Below are 16,935 nucleotides of genomic sequence, written 5' to 3' on the forward strand. Positions count from 1 at the left end.
GAAATAACAAGATTATGTTTGGTCTGACTCCCATACCTCTAGCAGTAGCATTTTGTTCCAATTAATGGAACAGCACAATAGACAGAAAGGGATTTTTACCAATATCCACTAGCAGTTTAATGCGGCATGACTTAAACGTAGAACCAGTCTATAAAACATGAAAAATGCCAAATCTGATTTTAATTTTTACTGTAGATAAAGTATGTTTAAGATGAAAAAGACTTATTAAATATCTCCTCCTGAAAATACAGATAAAAGATGTGTACCTATATTAAAGGTTTGTATCCATATGTTCAGAATGTAGTCAAGTATTGTTTATGACAAAATTCAATTTATTGTATTTAAGAAAGTTACAACAGAAGTGTTACTAGTTTAAAGATTATCATTTATTAATCACAGTAAAAGCATCAAATCTCATGGATTGCCACACAATTGAAATGAAGCTCTGAAATTCATATACCTAAACTGAGGCTTTTAAGATTATAGATGTTTTATAGAAAAAAACTATTGATAAGCTTATGCTTTAATTCTTCATAGCAGCTCAATGCATTGATGAGAAGACATTACCTGCTATTAAAACAATCCATAAAAGATTAAAAGTCTATCATTTATGTTGAGAGTCACATAAATCAAAATTAAAACAAATATTCAATAAAAGTGATAGACAAGATTAAATAATACCGCAATTGCCTTCATACAATTCTCTTACTGTTAAATTTGTATATATAATTTCAAATGGATTTTAGTAAAAATTATTTAATCTAAATAATGAAAAGTCTCTCGGGGAGGCATTTGTAAAAAGAACATATGATGGTTGACAGCCTAGAAAGAAGATACACGACACTCACTTTACTTCATGATCGTTTAAAACAGGATTTCAAAGGAATTTACATTTACCTTGTTGTATAAACAGAACACATGCATAGTAGATTAAACAGCTGTATCAAAAAGTTGCTTTCATACAACCTCCTCGTGGGGTAAAATTTTCCTATTTCTCATATTAGGCAAATCACAGTGATATTATCACAGCTTACCTAGCTCTTGCATTATATAGCAGGAGTCAGATTAGTGTACGTCTTCTAGACAAGTGCATTATTTTTGCAAATATGGAATACTTGTCCTAATAATGGACTTCCTACTTTCTATCATACAAAGTTACTGCTGTGTGTCTAATAATTCCTGAAGCTATTTCCAGCTAGAAAACAATAATAATTTAAGAAAATAGTGCTTCACAAAACTATCATTTGAAATCAACTGAAAGGCCAATTAAAAATTGTCCTATTTTTACAGGCCAGTAAAATGATTAAGAAATAAAAGTGAAGATAGGTAATAGGCAACAGTGAAGTATACAGAAAAATATTTTTAAGAGTAGGACTGAAACAAAACAGTATATGTTAAAATGAGTTAAGTAATTATATTAGTTAACTAAATTATGTAAACATTTCATATTCTGAAGTCCTACTCAGATTACTTGATCTTATTACAAAGCTTGTATGATATTCAGGAGGACATGTTCTTAATACAATAGTCTTTTCAGTACAATATTCAAAATAGTAAGTAACAGACAAAGAAAAAGTTGGTCATTTAGAAAATTTGGTTTCAATTTCTATTGTATCTCTGTGGCAACTGGATTTCTTCTGTCTGAATGACATGTACCAAATAAAACAGCATGACAGGATCAGAAACTTTCACTCATCTGGACAGGTCTTCAGGATGTTCTTCTAAATATTTTGTTTTGTGAAAAATCCAGCCTAGTGGATCTGAATCACAAAAATCAATTTCCAAATAAAAAAATTATTTTTTCTAAGAACCAGAAAGCTGGATGGGTAGGAATTAACATTAATGAACTCAAAAGTGGAATTCAAAACAGAAATATATATGCCAGATAGTCCCTCTTAAACCAAAATAACTGACTCAAATGTGGCATCTACATGTCACATGTGGTCATCCATCAAGGCCTGTAACAGCTGGGAAAAAAACGAAACTATTATGTTACAATAAGAATAATTGACATATTTCTCCCAAATCCTGTGTGTGCATGCGTGCATGCGCACACACACACTGTGCCCTCCCTCTGCATGGCTACTATCTTTCCTTTTCTTCTAAAGAAGCGAACTAAATATTACTAACAGTTTTCAACACAATAGTTCAGAGAATAGCTTTCAATGCCTCCAAAATGAAGAGCCTCTCAAGTTTGTTGTATTCTTTCAAAATGAAAAGTGTGATAGTTTCTGCCAAGTTTTGTGACTTCTTTAAATAGAATTTTAATGACATCCAAACCTCTGGAGGGCTACACAATCATCATTTTGGGCAGAAATTTCAGGAACATCTTCCTGATTCCTCATGTATAACTCAAGGGCATTATGGTACACAACTATTATGTGAATTACATGAATTCACATTTCCTTTACAGGATAAAAATATATATTACAACTACTATTTACTATTTATATTACCATAATGCCTAGGAATCACAGTCAAAGCAGGACCCCATTGTGTCGCAAAAACTGGCGGCCAGACCAGTTCAAGATTGTGGAGCTAACTCCCACAGGAATTAAAAATCTACCATAAACCTCACCACCTTTTAAGTGTAAGGTGTACTACTTTGACTTTTCTTTTGCTAATAAAGACAGTGCAAAAGGGGAATGGCTACATATTACAAAAAAATAAAATTAAAATATCACAATTTTTCCTTGTGGAAGAGAAAAAAGAAAAAGAACCACATGACAGATCCTTGTCATGCTGCTTACTGTGCTTCTGGAAGAAGTTCAGATACTACAGTTATGATGGCCATACAAGAGCTTGAATAATACATAAGGATTTGGCCAGGACATCCGGAATGAAACCCCTTCCTGAAAAAAAAAGTACTCTTGGATCTTTGTCTATTGACAAAGGTCTCATTATGCCTCTCATTCAAATTATAAACACACACTGGAAAAATACTGATCATTTGCCAAATTAAATGTAAAAATAATATAAATCTTAATCTTGAAGCAAAATGTGCCATCTTTAACTAATGCAGCCTGATAGGATGGGATAAAATTAATCTCCAATACTGGTCCCCCACACTAGCATTGTTACAAATGTCATTTTCCATCATGAATAGGAATGCCAACTAGGAAAGCTCAGAAATACCAACCTCATTTAAACAAAAATTACAGGAATATTTTACACTTTATACAGGATAAGTAGTAATGTTTCTCACCATGATAACTTTCAAGATAATATGCTCTGTATATTGGGTGCATCTTTTAAGAATGGATATTCTTTTTTTGCAATTTGTAGCATCCACAAAAATATATCAAACTTTTAATTAAAATAATCATACTGCATAACAAATTGTATGAAACAATCAAGTTTGTGTTGTTAGATAGAAATACAACACTAGCCTAAGAGAAAGGATGTTGGTAATGGATTTAGCTATAGCTGTCACAAGTGACATAGCTGTAAATTTGCTGAACAGTATTCTTAATTTTGTGCTATGTTTGTGGCAATCAGTTAATATCTCCCTCAAGCAACTCAATAACGGAGTGTGCATAAAAGTATTTTTCAATTCACAGCACTACTTCAAATTTTTTTAAGCTCTGTTATCCGTTTATTTTCAAAGAAATTCAACAAGATCACCACATCTCTATAACAGAAGTTGAACATAACATGCAGCCTTTGGGCCCAATTCTCAGCTGCCTTCCACCCTTGGCCTGGTCTATACACAGAAGTTGCACTGATTTATCAAAAAAGGTGTGATGTTCAACTAAAAGCGTTTATCAGTTTAACACATCTTTAAACCAGTGCAACTAGTATGTAGACAAACCCTCATATAGTCAGTTCTACCTGTGCAAAATGGGTCCAAATGATCCCAAATCAAAATGGCAGCATTTTCTACCCATTTTGCATAGGCGAAAGTGACAAAACAGTGCAAGGCAGTCAAGATTTAGACCCACTAGCTTGCCTTTACAGAGGACTAAATCTAATAGGTCTTGTTCCATCTCCTCCATTATTCACAAAAGTGGATTTACACCAAAACACGTTGTTTACTGTAACAGACTTTCCAAGTAATTCTGTCACATTACTTAGAACAAGCAAATCTCCCTTGGGTACTTATTCTGGAAGTGTGTGTTTTAAATTTTACACTTTGATAAATCATTTTTATCCAGAATAAATTTAATTAAATGATCAAATTCTAATTATTCATTACAAAATCTACAATAACTGGTATTAATATTCAGTTATTTCTAAATAATACTTTATACTCCACTGTAGGCAAATTCCAGTAACAGCAATAATAAATTGGAAAAATAAAGATAATTTTCCCCTCTGAAATAAACATGGGAAAGTCACTGATAGTGTCTTCTTACAAGCCATTGACAGAAGATGTTTTATTTGATATGTGGACCAGCTGCTAGAAGTGGAAACGCATTTGCCCAATGTGTAACATGGCAAAAGGCCTTAAATAAACTAGGTGTAAATAATGCACCATTCTCTGTTATGACAGGATACTTTAACACTAATCACTAACGCTCACCATATTTCACAAATGCACATAAATGACAACTTAATTTTTATAAAACCTTATTTTGTGTGAAGTGTCCTTAATACCATTTGTTGCCTTTTATGAATAAATAAGCAGAGGTGAAGATTTACCTTCTGATAGAAGTTATTTTCCAAGGTTCAAAATATTTATTTGAAAAACTCAAACACAGAACATATTTCATTGACAATCCTATTGAGACTAAATTTATACAGGAAGGTGAGAAATAGGTTAACAGTATTTTTTACAGACCAATAAGTGTTTATATAAAATCTGATACCATTCAAAAGTTGCATTAGTTTCAATCACTTGTTATAACAAGTACTCATGACAGGTATTGAAACTTGCAGTTCTATTTGCACACATCTGCAGTTGATTAAGTATGGAATTTTCTTCCCACTTAAGTTGAGAACTCCTAAGTAATAAGATGAATGAAAATGATGCTGTTTACAATTAAACTAAAAATTCCTCATCAGTATTTGTAATAACATTTCCAAAATCCTTTTAAGTAATTTGTTTTATATTTTATTGTGATCAAATAACTGCACAAGTTTTACAGCATGGTCACACATTGATATTTTGCGGACGTCACAAACACATTTGCTTACATAATGATGCGCATCATTTCTGCTCTACACTACAAAGCCTATGATGGAATACAAAAAAAGTTTAGGAATTACAAAAGAAATTGTTTTAAAGTCTATATTAACAATAAAACTGCTTTCCAGATAATATCTAAAAATTATAAAGGTATACCACCAGATATTTGTACTGAATTTTCTACACAGTAAGGAATGAAAGGAAGTTTTAATATCTGCGACGTTTGTTAGGTCCTTCAAAGTTGCCCCCTGGATTTCCTCTACCAAAGCCACCAGGTCCACCACTCACGGCACCTACACCACTCATTGGTGGCTGAGGAGTTTCAGAGCCTGTTCTACTAACCATAGGTGAACCAATCTGTGATGGACCTCCTTGTGGGAATCTCTCATTATGCTAACAACATACAATGAATATTAAGTCCATTTGGAATACGCCAAATATAAATTATAATAAAAATGGCAAAACCCCAAGTGGTGGTGTCATGAAGTTCAGCAGATAGTCCAGCAGAATCAGGATCATACATAGAAGGAAGAAAGGAGCAATTAAATTAGTTATTATTCAAAAAGGAGCTGAAAATAAAAGCTTATTATATGCTATGCTCCAACTTCGTAAAATTAAGACAAAGGTACATTAAACAAAAATGCAAGAGAGCTGTGTCCCACTTGGAGTGTAACAACAACGTCTATAGAGTATATAATCTAAGTTTACATTCTAAAATTTGCCTCTACACAAAGCCATATTTATTCTCCAGTAATAGTATATGTATTTTTGAGTCTATAAGAAGATAGGAAGCAAATATTTTACGTGAATCTTCCTGTATTTCAATGCTCCTGTATTCACTAACTTATTTAGAAATTGAAGCATCATCAAAGTAAAAAACAAAAGATTGTGAGTTGTTGCTTCAGTGTTTCCAGAGATTATTGACTCAAGGAATAAAGCTTCTGCCATGAGAGAATAATATAAATCTTCTTCAGACAGACTTAAATGTATGTGTATCAATTTCTATAGTCTTTTTGTATGAAACTTTAAAAAAGATATCTAGTTATAAACCACTAAAATTAAATTAACATTACATATAATTTAGCATGAAATGAATATTCTGGTTGTATATATCAATGTTTTAACTAACAAAAAAAAAATCACCTTAAGAATATATAAATAAAATATAGGCCAACTTGAAATACAGATGTAACAAAAATCAGGTTAGTGTTCTAGACCACATATTTTATTTAGTCCCTTGCACAATATTAAAAGCTAAATATAACCTGACACAGATGTATGTTGGTACCATAATCATCCTTTAAAAGTCTTCACTTAGACCCCAATTCTGCAAATACTTACACTGAGTACTTCCATGTAAATATACACTTAATTATTCATAAGATAAGGACTCTAGTCACTAACATTTAAAAAGTCTTATCTAAAATATGACGTGGATATAATATGTGCTGTTATATATCACTCAGACTTTTCAAGAGTTCAACTCCCATTTAGATACCTAAATTAAGTGGCCAAATTTTGGGGACTATACACTTTGAAAAACTAGCCCCTAATTCTTAATACTGCAGTGCTGGTTTTTTCCCCTTTTAGGTAATTTTTGGGAGATAATTATTTGGTATTTAATTTTAAAATATAACAAAGTACTTTCAATAAAATCTTGTTTCCAATCAAGGGAAATTTGCCAACACCACTGAATATACCCAGACATGAAAGAATGCCTTGTCTAGTGCAAGGTACCCATACCACTAATAGTGTAATTCTTATTGCTGGTCTAATTTTCCGACAGTCATAAGCTAATGATGGGTATTTTCTACTTTCTACGGCTTTCTACTTCTAGACTGAAAAACGAACTGTGACCATTAAGTATGATCCAAGCTAGGACATTTTAAAGCGATTTTTCCAATGACAATCTGGTTGCGCATCAAGAAAATATAGGTGTCCAATATTTATGGAAGCCAAAGTGAGGCGTTTAATGATGGTTATATGTCTTCATCAATAGCAAAATGTTGATATGACCTGCACTTAAAAAAAAAAATCTAGATGCATGTCCAATCTGAAGTTAAAAATGAAAACTGGATTCCCCTCCGTCCATCCCCCATTCTGTTTTCTTCTAACCACCAAACGGCAAATACACTATTACAGTCCTTTGATAATACGATTAGCCAGTTACACTCTTTTCACCATATAACAAAAAAACAAGTGGCTGAACAGAGCCAAAAGAGGAATTTTTAAAATTAAAGGGCCAGATTAGCAATATATAAATTTTAATCTGCTTTTTGATGACATTTAGAAGGAAAATGGAGTTTTCAGCTTTAATTTTCAGTTTTAGGCTGGTCAAGCTGATGTGTCATTATATCCAGCAGTTTTTAAATGTCAATATCTGAAATTACCATTTTTAGAAAAAAATCTTAATATTTTTTTCCAAAACTGCCTTCCGTTTCTGATCTGATGCAACCCTAAGGGAGTGTTCCAGAGGTGAGCTGAGCAAGCAAAATAAGGACTTTTCAGTGTTCAACGGTTTTGCTGGAACACTGCAATAGTTAATACAATTATCATCTCCTTTGCTCTCCTCTTTAAAAAGTCAGTTTGGGGAGGCTGACTTCAGTGATCAAAATGAGCCAAATCTTTGGCACATGCAGGAGGCCCATTTCATCAGTGCAGTAGTTATCAGCAACAGTCTGTTATTTTGATGAGAGTATCTACTCTCTTCACCAGCTCTTACGCTGATCTGTCACATGGAAAAGAAAGCGAGCTATTTGCAAGAGATGGTATCAGTACTAAGGGAATAAGCTGGCTGCAGTGAGACGGCTGGTTAAAGTCCTGAAGGTGCAAGAAGGTTCTCCATTCTCACTAGAAAAGATTAGGTTCGGTGCACATTATGCACTAAGCAAAAAATCTGAGTCTGATATTCAAGGAGCATGTATTTTTATCAGCAGCTACCTCTCCAAATCAGCTGTTGAGACACTGATATATTGTTTCCTCATGTTAATTTTCCTTTAAGGAGGCAGAGGAAGAAAAAGCTTAGTTATGTTTTAGTGCAATAAGGAAATAGTGTAAGTTACTTGTTCTACTCTTCATATATCACCACCAGAACATCCCCTCAGACATGCAGTCACCCAGAAACACAAAAAATATGTAACATTAAAAAGTTATTAAAAAACAGATGGCTGTTTCTCTACAAAAGATATTAGAAAAAGAAGGTTCATGGGTAGATGGGCAAAGCCAAGATAACTATCCCTTTTAAGTGCAGGTCAGGAGCTTGTCTGTTGTTCAGTAAGTAAATTCCAACTGTCCAGACCAGGTTTTTGGTCACCTTGAACTACTGGGCAATAGGACTTTTCCTTGCCTGGGTCAGCAATCATCCCACACAATTTTGGCTGGTGTAACTATTCTACAATGATATGTAATAACTGTCATAACACTTCCCAGTGCTTTATGCTGTGCCCTTGTAATAATGTGTTTATACACTAAAATAATTTTTAAAAGTATTTTCCACAAAGATATCTTCACACTATATACATCTTTAATCACAACTGTATTTAGTGTTATTTAAAAATAAGTCTCATAACAGAGTAAAATTAATAAATACATTTTAATTTCATAACTAAGAATAGAGAACAGGTAACATAAAATAGTGTTTTAAGTATATTTAACACATGCAGGCTGCCCTATAAGAAAATAATTTAATCTACCAAAATATTAAATTTTTAGATGATAGATTTTACATTCAGTTTTACTTCAAGTGACACATTTTAGTCTAAGGTTCATAATGCCCAGACTATTTCTTAGAAGACTGGTCCATTAACAGTTACATTTCCATTTGAAGATAATTTGCCCCCTGGAACAGGAATGATTAATTTTGGATTGTCAATATTCCTAGTTTATATCCTCAGATTTTCAAGTGAAAAAATGTAATTTAAGCAGATAAAAATTTACCTATCAGTTGCCTTTAACAGACAAACATTTTTTTAAAACTTCCTAAAAATGTTTTCAGGTAAGTATTGTCATTAATTATAAAAACGTGATACTATCAAATCACTTTAGTGTGAAGTTACCTTTGGTTCAAAAGATGTGCCATGAGACATGACAACTGTTCAAAGTAATTAAGTTTTATAATGATACATTACCACTGCTCCATTATCTGGCATCATTGGTGTTCCCATATTTGCAGCTCCTTCTGGTCCCATGGAAGGACCAGGACCCATTGCAGGGCCAGGTAAAGTTCCTCTGTTGTTCATATTCATACCGATCATTGGAGGAGGACCTTGGTTACCAGCAGGTGCTGGGCTAAACGCATCTATGCAAAACAATCTATACTTAGAGCTGTCCTATCTGAATTTTACAAGAAGCAATAAACAAACAATTTATAATATTTAAGAAACCAACTATACAAGACTTCCATTACTTGAAACATAAAAGTTGCTTTTATTCTTTGAGACTGTACATTTATCTCAATCTACTTTTAAACTGATCTTCATTTTCAAATTATTGCTCAAATAATATTTTTTATTCTACAACTTGTTTTCTGAATGAAAATATTTTCTTCCCTTAATTTGAGAACCTCAAAGTATGCAACTAAACGTAGTTCTACAGGTTTTGCACCAAAATTTACTACATGTATTCATATTTTGTGAGTAACATACACAATTACAATAGACAAAAAAATTAGTCACTTTGCAACTGGCCAACTTTTACACAACTTGGCCATTTAAGTTTCAAGCACCTTACATCAGAAAAGGCAACACTTTATTCCATATTACAAATCAATTGTAATACTGAAAACCTACGTTTCCAATTCTTTTTAAAATGTGGTCTGTTATTGAAGTATTGGATAGTGGAAAGTTAAGAGAAGAACCGTAAAAAGAGATTTATAGCTAATATTATAAACGTCAATTGATAGTAAAACTAAAAAGATAACCAAAAGAAATGGAACATTTAATACTGCACCATTCAAACTTTCGATCTATTGTTGGAACAGTAAAATGCAAAAAAGAAGAAAAAAATGAAAGGAACAGCAATCTGAAGTGGACAGAAAGTTTACATAAATAAAAATTCAACTACCAAATAGGATTCATTTGTCAATACCAACTAAACTAATCAGCAGATAAAGATTAACTGTATACATTTGCAAGGTTGCACTATAAGGAAGAAAAACTTGGGTATGTAAGTTAGATTTATGAGATGTAATTTAATAAAAATCCAAAGCCAAGCTGGGGATGGAACAGTGTTCAGATGGACAATCCATCCTGTCCAGCCAAGTATATGTATCCATTTTCTTTGACAAACGAAACAGAAGAAAATATGCCATGTGAAATCAATCAACAGTTTTACATCATGTCCATCACTGTAGTATGTGAATAAAATCCACAGATCAAACATGTTGGATGGACTAAAATATCTAGTAAAGTTCTTCCCAAACTTCATTAGATTATAATTTTTTTGTAACATGAAAGGTGATAATCAATGCAGCACTGTAAATAGGTCATTCTGGACTATCATCATAGTGATACTACTATACATATGTACATGACACTTCATCTGTGGTATTACCAGAGTTTTGGTTATCACAGTGATCAACTAGTGAACCACTGCCCCCAAAGATGTATCTGTATGATTCTGATACTAAACGAGTGCTAAAATCAGACTTCCCCTAACCCTCTGTAGTAGTTCCACTGGAGGGACAGGTTTTGAAAAGGATTTATGGTTCTAGGGATAAGTGCTACAGGACTTAGAAGATTTGGAGGAGAGGCACTAGTCTTTAATTAAATAAAAATCTAAACTCATGGCTGTTCTGAAGGGTTGTTCCTCCATGTGAACAATGGCAGATGTCTTCCAGACCCAGACAGAAGCTGCACTGGAGGGCAGGGGTAGGAGGGGTGTAAGGAGCTCCTCACTCATCCATGAGCAAGACTAATTCTTGGGATGGAGAGCAGATGTCTCCATCCATAAGAACGGCCTGCTCTGAGTGTCCACCCTTGTGAGCATACCATGGACGCTCTGCTAATTCTTGCCATTACAGAGAAGCAAATATGAAAGATATGAGAGAGGGGCTAATACTACTGCTAGAGTCCTAACAGGTACACACATGCACCTTCCGACAGCAGCAGCACACTGCTTATCATGATGGCAGTGCTTAGTGCTGGTATCACAGCTGACTCGATAGGTGCTTACACAACTAGGACTGTGGTTTCAGCACAGAACATCACTTATGCAGCACTACTAAGAAAACAGACTCATTCTTTTTTATATGGGCACACACTTGTGAGAGTGTATAGGCTACAACACTGGAAGTTCTGCTTACCCCCTCCGCCCCAATGAGATTTTAAAGTAGCAGAAAAACCTCCTCACACAACATGCTTTCTCTTTATAAAATTATTTCTAATCCAGCCAGACAAGTTAAATATTAACTTTTAAGCATCCAGCTACTCTCCTAATGGAAATAAAGATCAGATCAGATGATGCCAGTGCCAAATAAGTCAATGAATAAAATTATTCAGACTACTTCTTAAAATTTAATTTGGATTTTTTTTTAAACAGCTATAAAATGTATTTAAGACAAGTTAATCTAAAAAACATATGCGAGAGGGAACCAACACTACTGTGTGCACACTCATTTGCTATAGATTTTTTTCTTTTACAATAATGATCAGCTGTCAATGTAACACTAACTTTAAGATCCAAGCATTCTGTTTTAAAATTTTGAAAATGTCTCTTATGACTGGGGAGCTATGGCATAGAAGTCTGCCAAACAAGTCTGCAATGGAAAACAATGTAATTGATTATATTAACAATTACAGCTATGACAAGGAAAGAAGAAGGGATCTGAACTGTTCAAAATAAGGCCATGTATATAATTAGGAGCACACTTATACCCAAGAATGCATAGCCTGGAGTTGCATGGGTACAAATAAAATGTTTTGTATAATATCAAGAAATAAATTGGTTTTATTTAAGATAGCTCTTATTTAAGAAACTGAAGAATATTTAGGATGGTAATCATAAACAGAATCCCTTTTAAAATGTAATTATATATTCAATCTTTTGAGTATTAGATCCAAGACTAATGGTATTATGTGTTACATTTCTAGCTCATTTTTTTCTGGACTACATCTTTCTTGAATTTCTTCTTATTTTTTGGAGGATACATTTTTAAACACAAATTAGGCTATGTTAAAGTTTTAAATCTTTGTTTCTATTGGTATACGTGACAATATTGCCACTAATAAATTTAGAACTTGGATAGGAGCACACAAGTGTCATTGGATATTAATGTAAACCTATAATTCAAGTTTAGAATATACTTGTCAAATTTAGTTTCTCAAGCACAATAGAAAAGATATAAAAACAGCTTATTTTCAAAATGAAAAATATTTCTGCACCAAGTTTTGAAAGGTATTAAAAAGCATTGATTCTGGATATTTTGTGATTAGTGTGGATATTAGTGAGATATGGTATGTTTGATTTGTAGATTAATAAGGTTTAAGATGTAAGATTTTTTATAAATATATTAGCTAGATATAAAGTTTTAAATTAATTATAATATATTATATTTATTAAATTTGGAGAGTTAAGTAATTATTTAGAAGGTTGTATATAGGAATGGCTTTGTTAGGGAGTTAGTGGATTTTTTGGTTTAACTAGTAGTATTTTTGTGGAGTTAGGTTTTGGAGTGTTTTTTTTTTTGTTTAAGTGGTGATTTTTAAATATTTTTATAAATATTTTTTTATTATTCTATGTGAATTATTTATATTGGGTTTTTATTTTTAATTATATTTTATTTTTATTATGATAATTGGAGTTGTTAAAACAACATTTGGTGATAGGCAGGGCGGAGTAAAAGTATGCCTCTTGGCAATAAAACAGTGTACTCCCAGATGTTTAAGGATAACTTGTTTTTATTATTGTTATTTTTATGCAGCTGCAAGCATACAGTATTTGTATTTTGTCTTATTATGTGCCATAGTATGCAGACACTGATACATTTATAAGGTTATTTAGTTTTATTTATTTTTGTTAACTGGAAGATGTTATGCTACAGGGGTTAGAATAGCCAAGCAAGCAACTGAAGCTATGCTAGGCCTGTAGGACAGTGGTCAAGCAATTTAAATTGTACTGAGTTTTTTAACAGGCGTAAGATGAATTATATACGGTTCATACATAATTTAAAGTTTAAAAGGTATAAATTTTATTCCCTATCAAATACCTTCAAGTTTATTTCAATATTTGCTTTAATCAGATTATGAAGCTCATTAATAATATATAGATATATTTTAACAATTGCTTCAAGAAATACACTACTTGAGTTTTAGTGTAGTTTAAAAACAGATATTCTGCTTAGTCTAACTGAACATTTTTTCACACTGACTATTCAGTATGAAATATAAGTGGTGATAACTCACACTATATCTACAAATAGTTTATTTTTAGTCTAAACATTCAGTTAATAAAATCAGGTTTGTAACAGTGAAAATATCACTGAGTGCAACTATAAAACTGCAAGACAATTTGCAGCAATTATTTGGGATAAAATTATTAAAGTTTAGACCCCAACAAGTATTTAACTTCTTAAGTAACATATCACCAAGAAATAAAGCCATGAACAGAACTATTCTAAATCTGTTTAATTAAATATACATCATAGTTGACTTTTGTATTCAGATACAAAAGATTTTCCCCCCCACAAGACGTATTAACAGAAACTGTTTCATGTTTTCTTTCAAACAACTTTTCCAGGACATCATCTTCACAGCCTTTTCATGTTTTCCTACTTTGTAAATATGAAATTTTTTTCCCCACACAAAGACTAAAATAATAAAATGCAAGTACAGTAAATAGAAAGGCAAGAATCAGTTATTAGAAAAAATGGATGAGATTTTATATTGCCTATCATAGTGACTAGCTCGTCACTAATGTATAATACAAATAAGTAGCATGTACAGTCCCAAAGAATTGTAGTCTTACATTACAGAAGCCTATTTGCTTCAGATCCCTACCTCCCATGTTTATTGCTCCACGAGGACCCATATCACCCATTCTCATTTCCTGTTCTCTCTGAAAGTAAACATAGTTTTCATGGTCAACCTATCATCATTACTTTAACATTCCCATTTACTACAAAAAAAAAGCAAAGAGTTTAAAGTTTTATTCTCTTTAGTCATATTTAGAAAAAGTACAAGAAATAAAATTAAATATATTCTCCAATTGATATGCATTGGGATTATTTGATATTAATTAAACAGGAGAAGAATGCATGTGTCTTCTTAAAAGTTTCCCTTAAACCTAATATAAATCCCACAGAGAAGATTAATTGAACAGAAATAGAGGTCTAATACTGCTAAAGTAACTACTGCTTTAGCGTATTCTCTCAAAATAATATGCTCTATCATTAAAAAAAATGAAACAAAAGGTTGTTTTTTTTTAAATCAGGCTGAGAGGTCTGAATGCCTTGTAGCCTGAGATTCCCTGAGATACTGAAAGAATAGCACACACAATTTAATATGAAACCAATCAACACATTTAAAGGAGAAAAAAAAATCAAGTGACAGACAACTAGCATTTTTTCCATGAGGAAAGCAGATTCCATAAATGTAAACATATTCTTGGCAAACATGCATGACTCTTGAGAATAAGTTACATACAAACAGAAAGAGAAATGTATCTGATGAAAACAGTAGGTAAATATTCAAGGATGTATTTTACCTTCTGAAAACCAGTCCATTTATTAAGAAGGATTTGGGATTCTAACTTTAGGGACCAATTTTTAAAAAAAAGTCTTCGCAACAGAAATTAAATGCTAATATCAGTGAGCTGTTCAGTCTCCCATATTTGCAACATGAATTTAAATGTAAATAGTAATTAAGTCAACATACATTAGCTATTATAACAGTTTTCATTTTCATAATACAGAACTGTCTACATGCAACCTAATTATGATCTAGCCGCCCAATAATATGAAGGTTTCAAAAATTGCTGACTTCAGATGCTATAATGCAGGAATCATCAACATTTAATAGTACAAGCCACTATTTTTGTAATGATGTCCAGATGTGGGAACTTGTTATGGGCAGGATGCAAACAGGAGTTCTAGCTGAAGTCAGGAAATTGTCACTGGCAGTTCAGGCTAATTTGGAAAGTGCAGGATTTGGGTTGACAGCTCCTGTCAGATGATGTGAGCAGAAGGATCTGGCTGTTTATTTTGAATGAATCATGATTTAGTGAGGTGACAGAGTTCGGGTGCTCATCACTAAAGGATGTAGGCAGATTTGCGTAACTGGAACAGAAGACTGATCAATGAGCATTTGTCCTAAGGGCAGAAGCTATTACCCTTCTCTCCTGACCACTTGGACCATCTTCCAGCCTTATCCTATATATCCCTATCACCAGCCTCTGGAGCCCCAAACCTCCTCCTGGCCCTTCCCCTGTAATGATTGCTGCCTTTCTTTAAAAAAAGGCAAAATTAGTGTTCCTACAAGGTGCCCATTCATATCCCAGAACACTGATGTCAATCATTTATCCACAGAAGCAATGTAGAGCAACTTTCTCCACATTGCTCTGCCTCAATCCTCACAGGCAAAGATCACCACAAGGAATGAGAGAGTAGTTCAGTCTCTGTGCCCATTCAATCCTTAATCTAATATGAGAAAATGCCAGGAGGGATGTCAATTTGTGCCAATCATATTGATATTTCTTGTTTTGTAACCTGTCTGTTAGGAACTAGACTTCGACTACCAATGTATTGCATAGGGGCCACAAAATGGCCAGCACAAAATGACAGTTATAACTGACACATGCCGGTTAAAACTCAAGCAGGTGATTTAGAAATGAAATGATCCACATCTCATTACCAATCCCAACCCATCTCTTTTGCCCTTAAAGACAAACTTGGAAGTCAGCAACATCCAAGTGAATTCCTACACACAACCTAGTATGAGACATTGCCAAGTCCCACAGCATGCAAGACCAGAATTTACAGCATTTCAGACTTCATTGCACATAGCAAGTCTGATGATGAAAGATGCTGTGCCAGGGCCAAATGCAGATACAGTTTAGTAAATGCAATCTGTAATGGTACTGAACACTGAGGTACACCCAAAACCATAGTGAATATCCAAAGATAACCAGTTTTTTGTTGGTCTTCCCCCTCATCTCCCACAAAAAAAATTGTCAGTAAGAATACTGAACCCATACTACTGGGCTTTATTCAACTTTCATTTTAGCTTTGCTGCTGACTTCTAAGAAGAGAATGTTTCAAGTTGCAGACCAAAGAACCACAACATCTGCCTGCAAATTGTTTCATGTCCATTTTTTTGCCACCATTTCAACGAATCTATTCTTCCATCTTCTCCAATTTTGTCTGGTTAAAACTCTTAGTGTCTTGTTAAATTTTAGTTTTTATACTCTTCAGAGCTGGGACATTCTCTTCACTTGTTTTGTGAGGTATTCAAAAACAACACACAAGGACACAAAACACACATTAATGTGCCAAAAGGAGGCAATTTAACATGACAAAAATTCACTTAAATATTAACTGTTACTCTATGGCTTGACTGATTTAATTCTCAATAGCCATACTATCCTCAAAAATCATGTATTCCAAATAAGACCACCTATTGAATTATATAACTGAGAGCAGTCCGGGTTTGGCCAGGAGAGTCAACAAATCTATCCCACATAAATGGTATCCCAGAATATCTTAGGGCAGTACAGAAGCAGGATAAGTTGCTCCTTTCCAGATCACTGGCCCCTGTTCTAACTCTCTGGACGGCTTGTCCTTTTCTCAGCTCCAGCCTCTGCAGCCAACTCTCTGC

General features: G+C 33.3%; 1 protein-coding gene across 5 annotated transcripts in view; it reads right to left on the reverse strand.

The window, feature by feature from the left end:
* Positions 1-16,935, reverse strand: part of PSPC1 (paraspeckle component 1) — an 85,129-nt gene that overhangs the window by 32,842 nt on the left and 35,352 nt on the right. Inside the window, exons 7-9 of one of the 5 annotated variants that reach the window (XM_067562830.1) lie at positions 14,122-14,179; positions 9,256-9,425; positions 5,038-5,521 (exon numbers count right to left, since the gene is read on the reverse strand). The exons of 3 other annotated variants lie outside the window; for them this stretch is intronic. In XM_067562830.1, the coding sequence (XP_067418931.1) occupies positions 5,336-5,521; positions 9,256-9,425; positions 14,122-14,179 (414 nt within the window). In that variant the 3' untranslated portion in view covers positions 5,038-5,335. Of the gene's footprint in view, positions 1-5,037; positions 5,522-9,255; positions 9,426-14,121; positions 14,180-16,935 lie in introns of those variants that run through there. One more of the 5 variants, XR_010922571.1, reaches the window with a different exon arrangement.

The sequence above is a fragment of the Emydura macquarii genome, unplaced genomic scaffold (genome assembly GCF_026122565.2).
Source record: "Emydura macquarii macquarii isolate MOO-44397 ecotype Brisbane River unplaced genomic scaffold, CSIRO-AGI_Emac_v2 contig_2473, whole genome shotgun sequence".
Taxonomy (NCBI): Eukaryota; Metazoa; Chordata; order Testudines; family Chelidae; genus Emydura; species Emydura macquarii.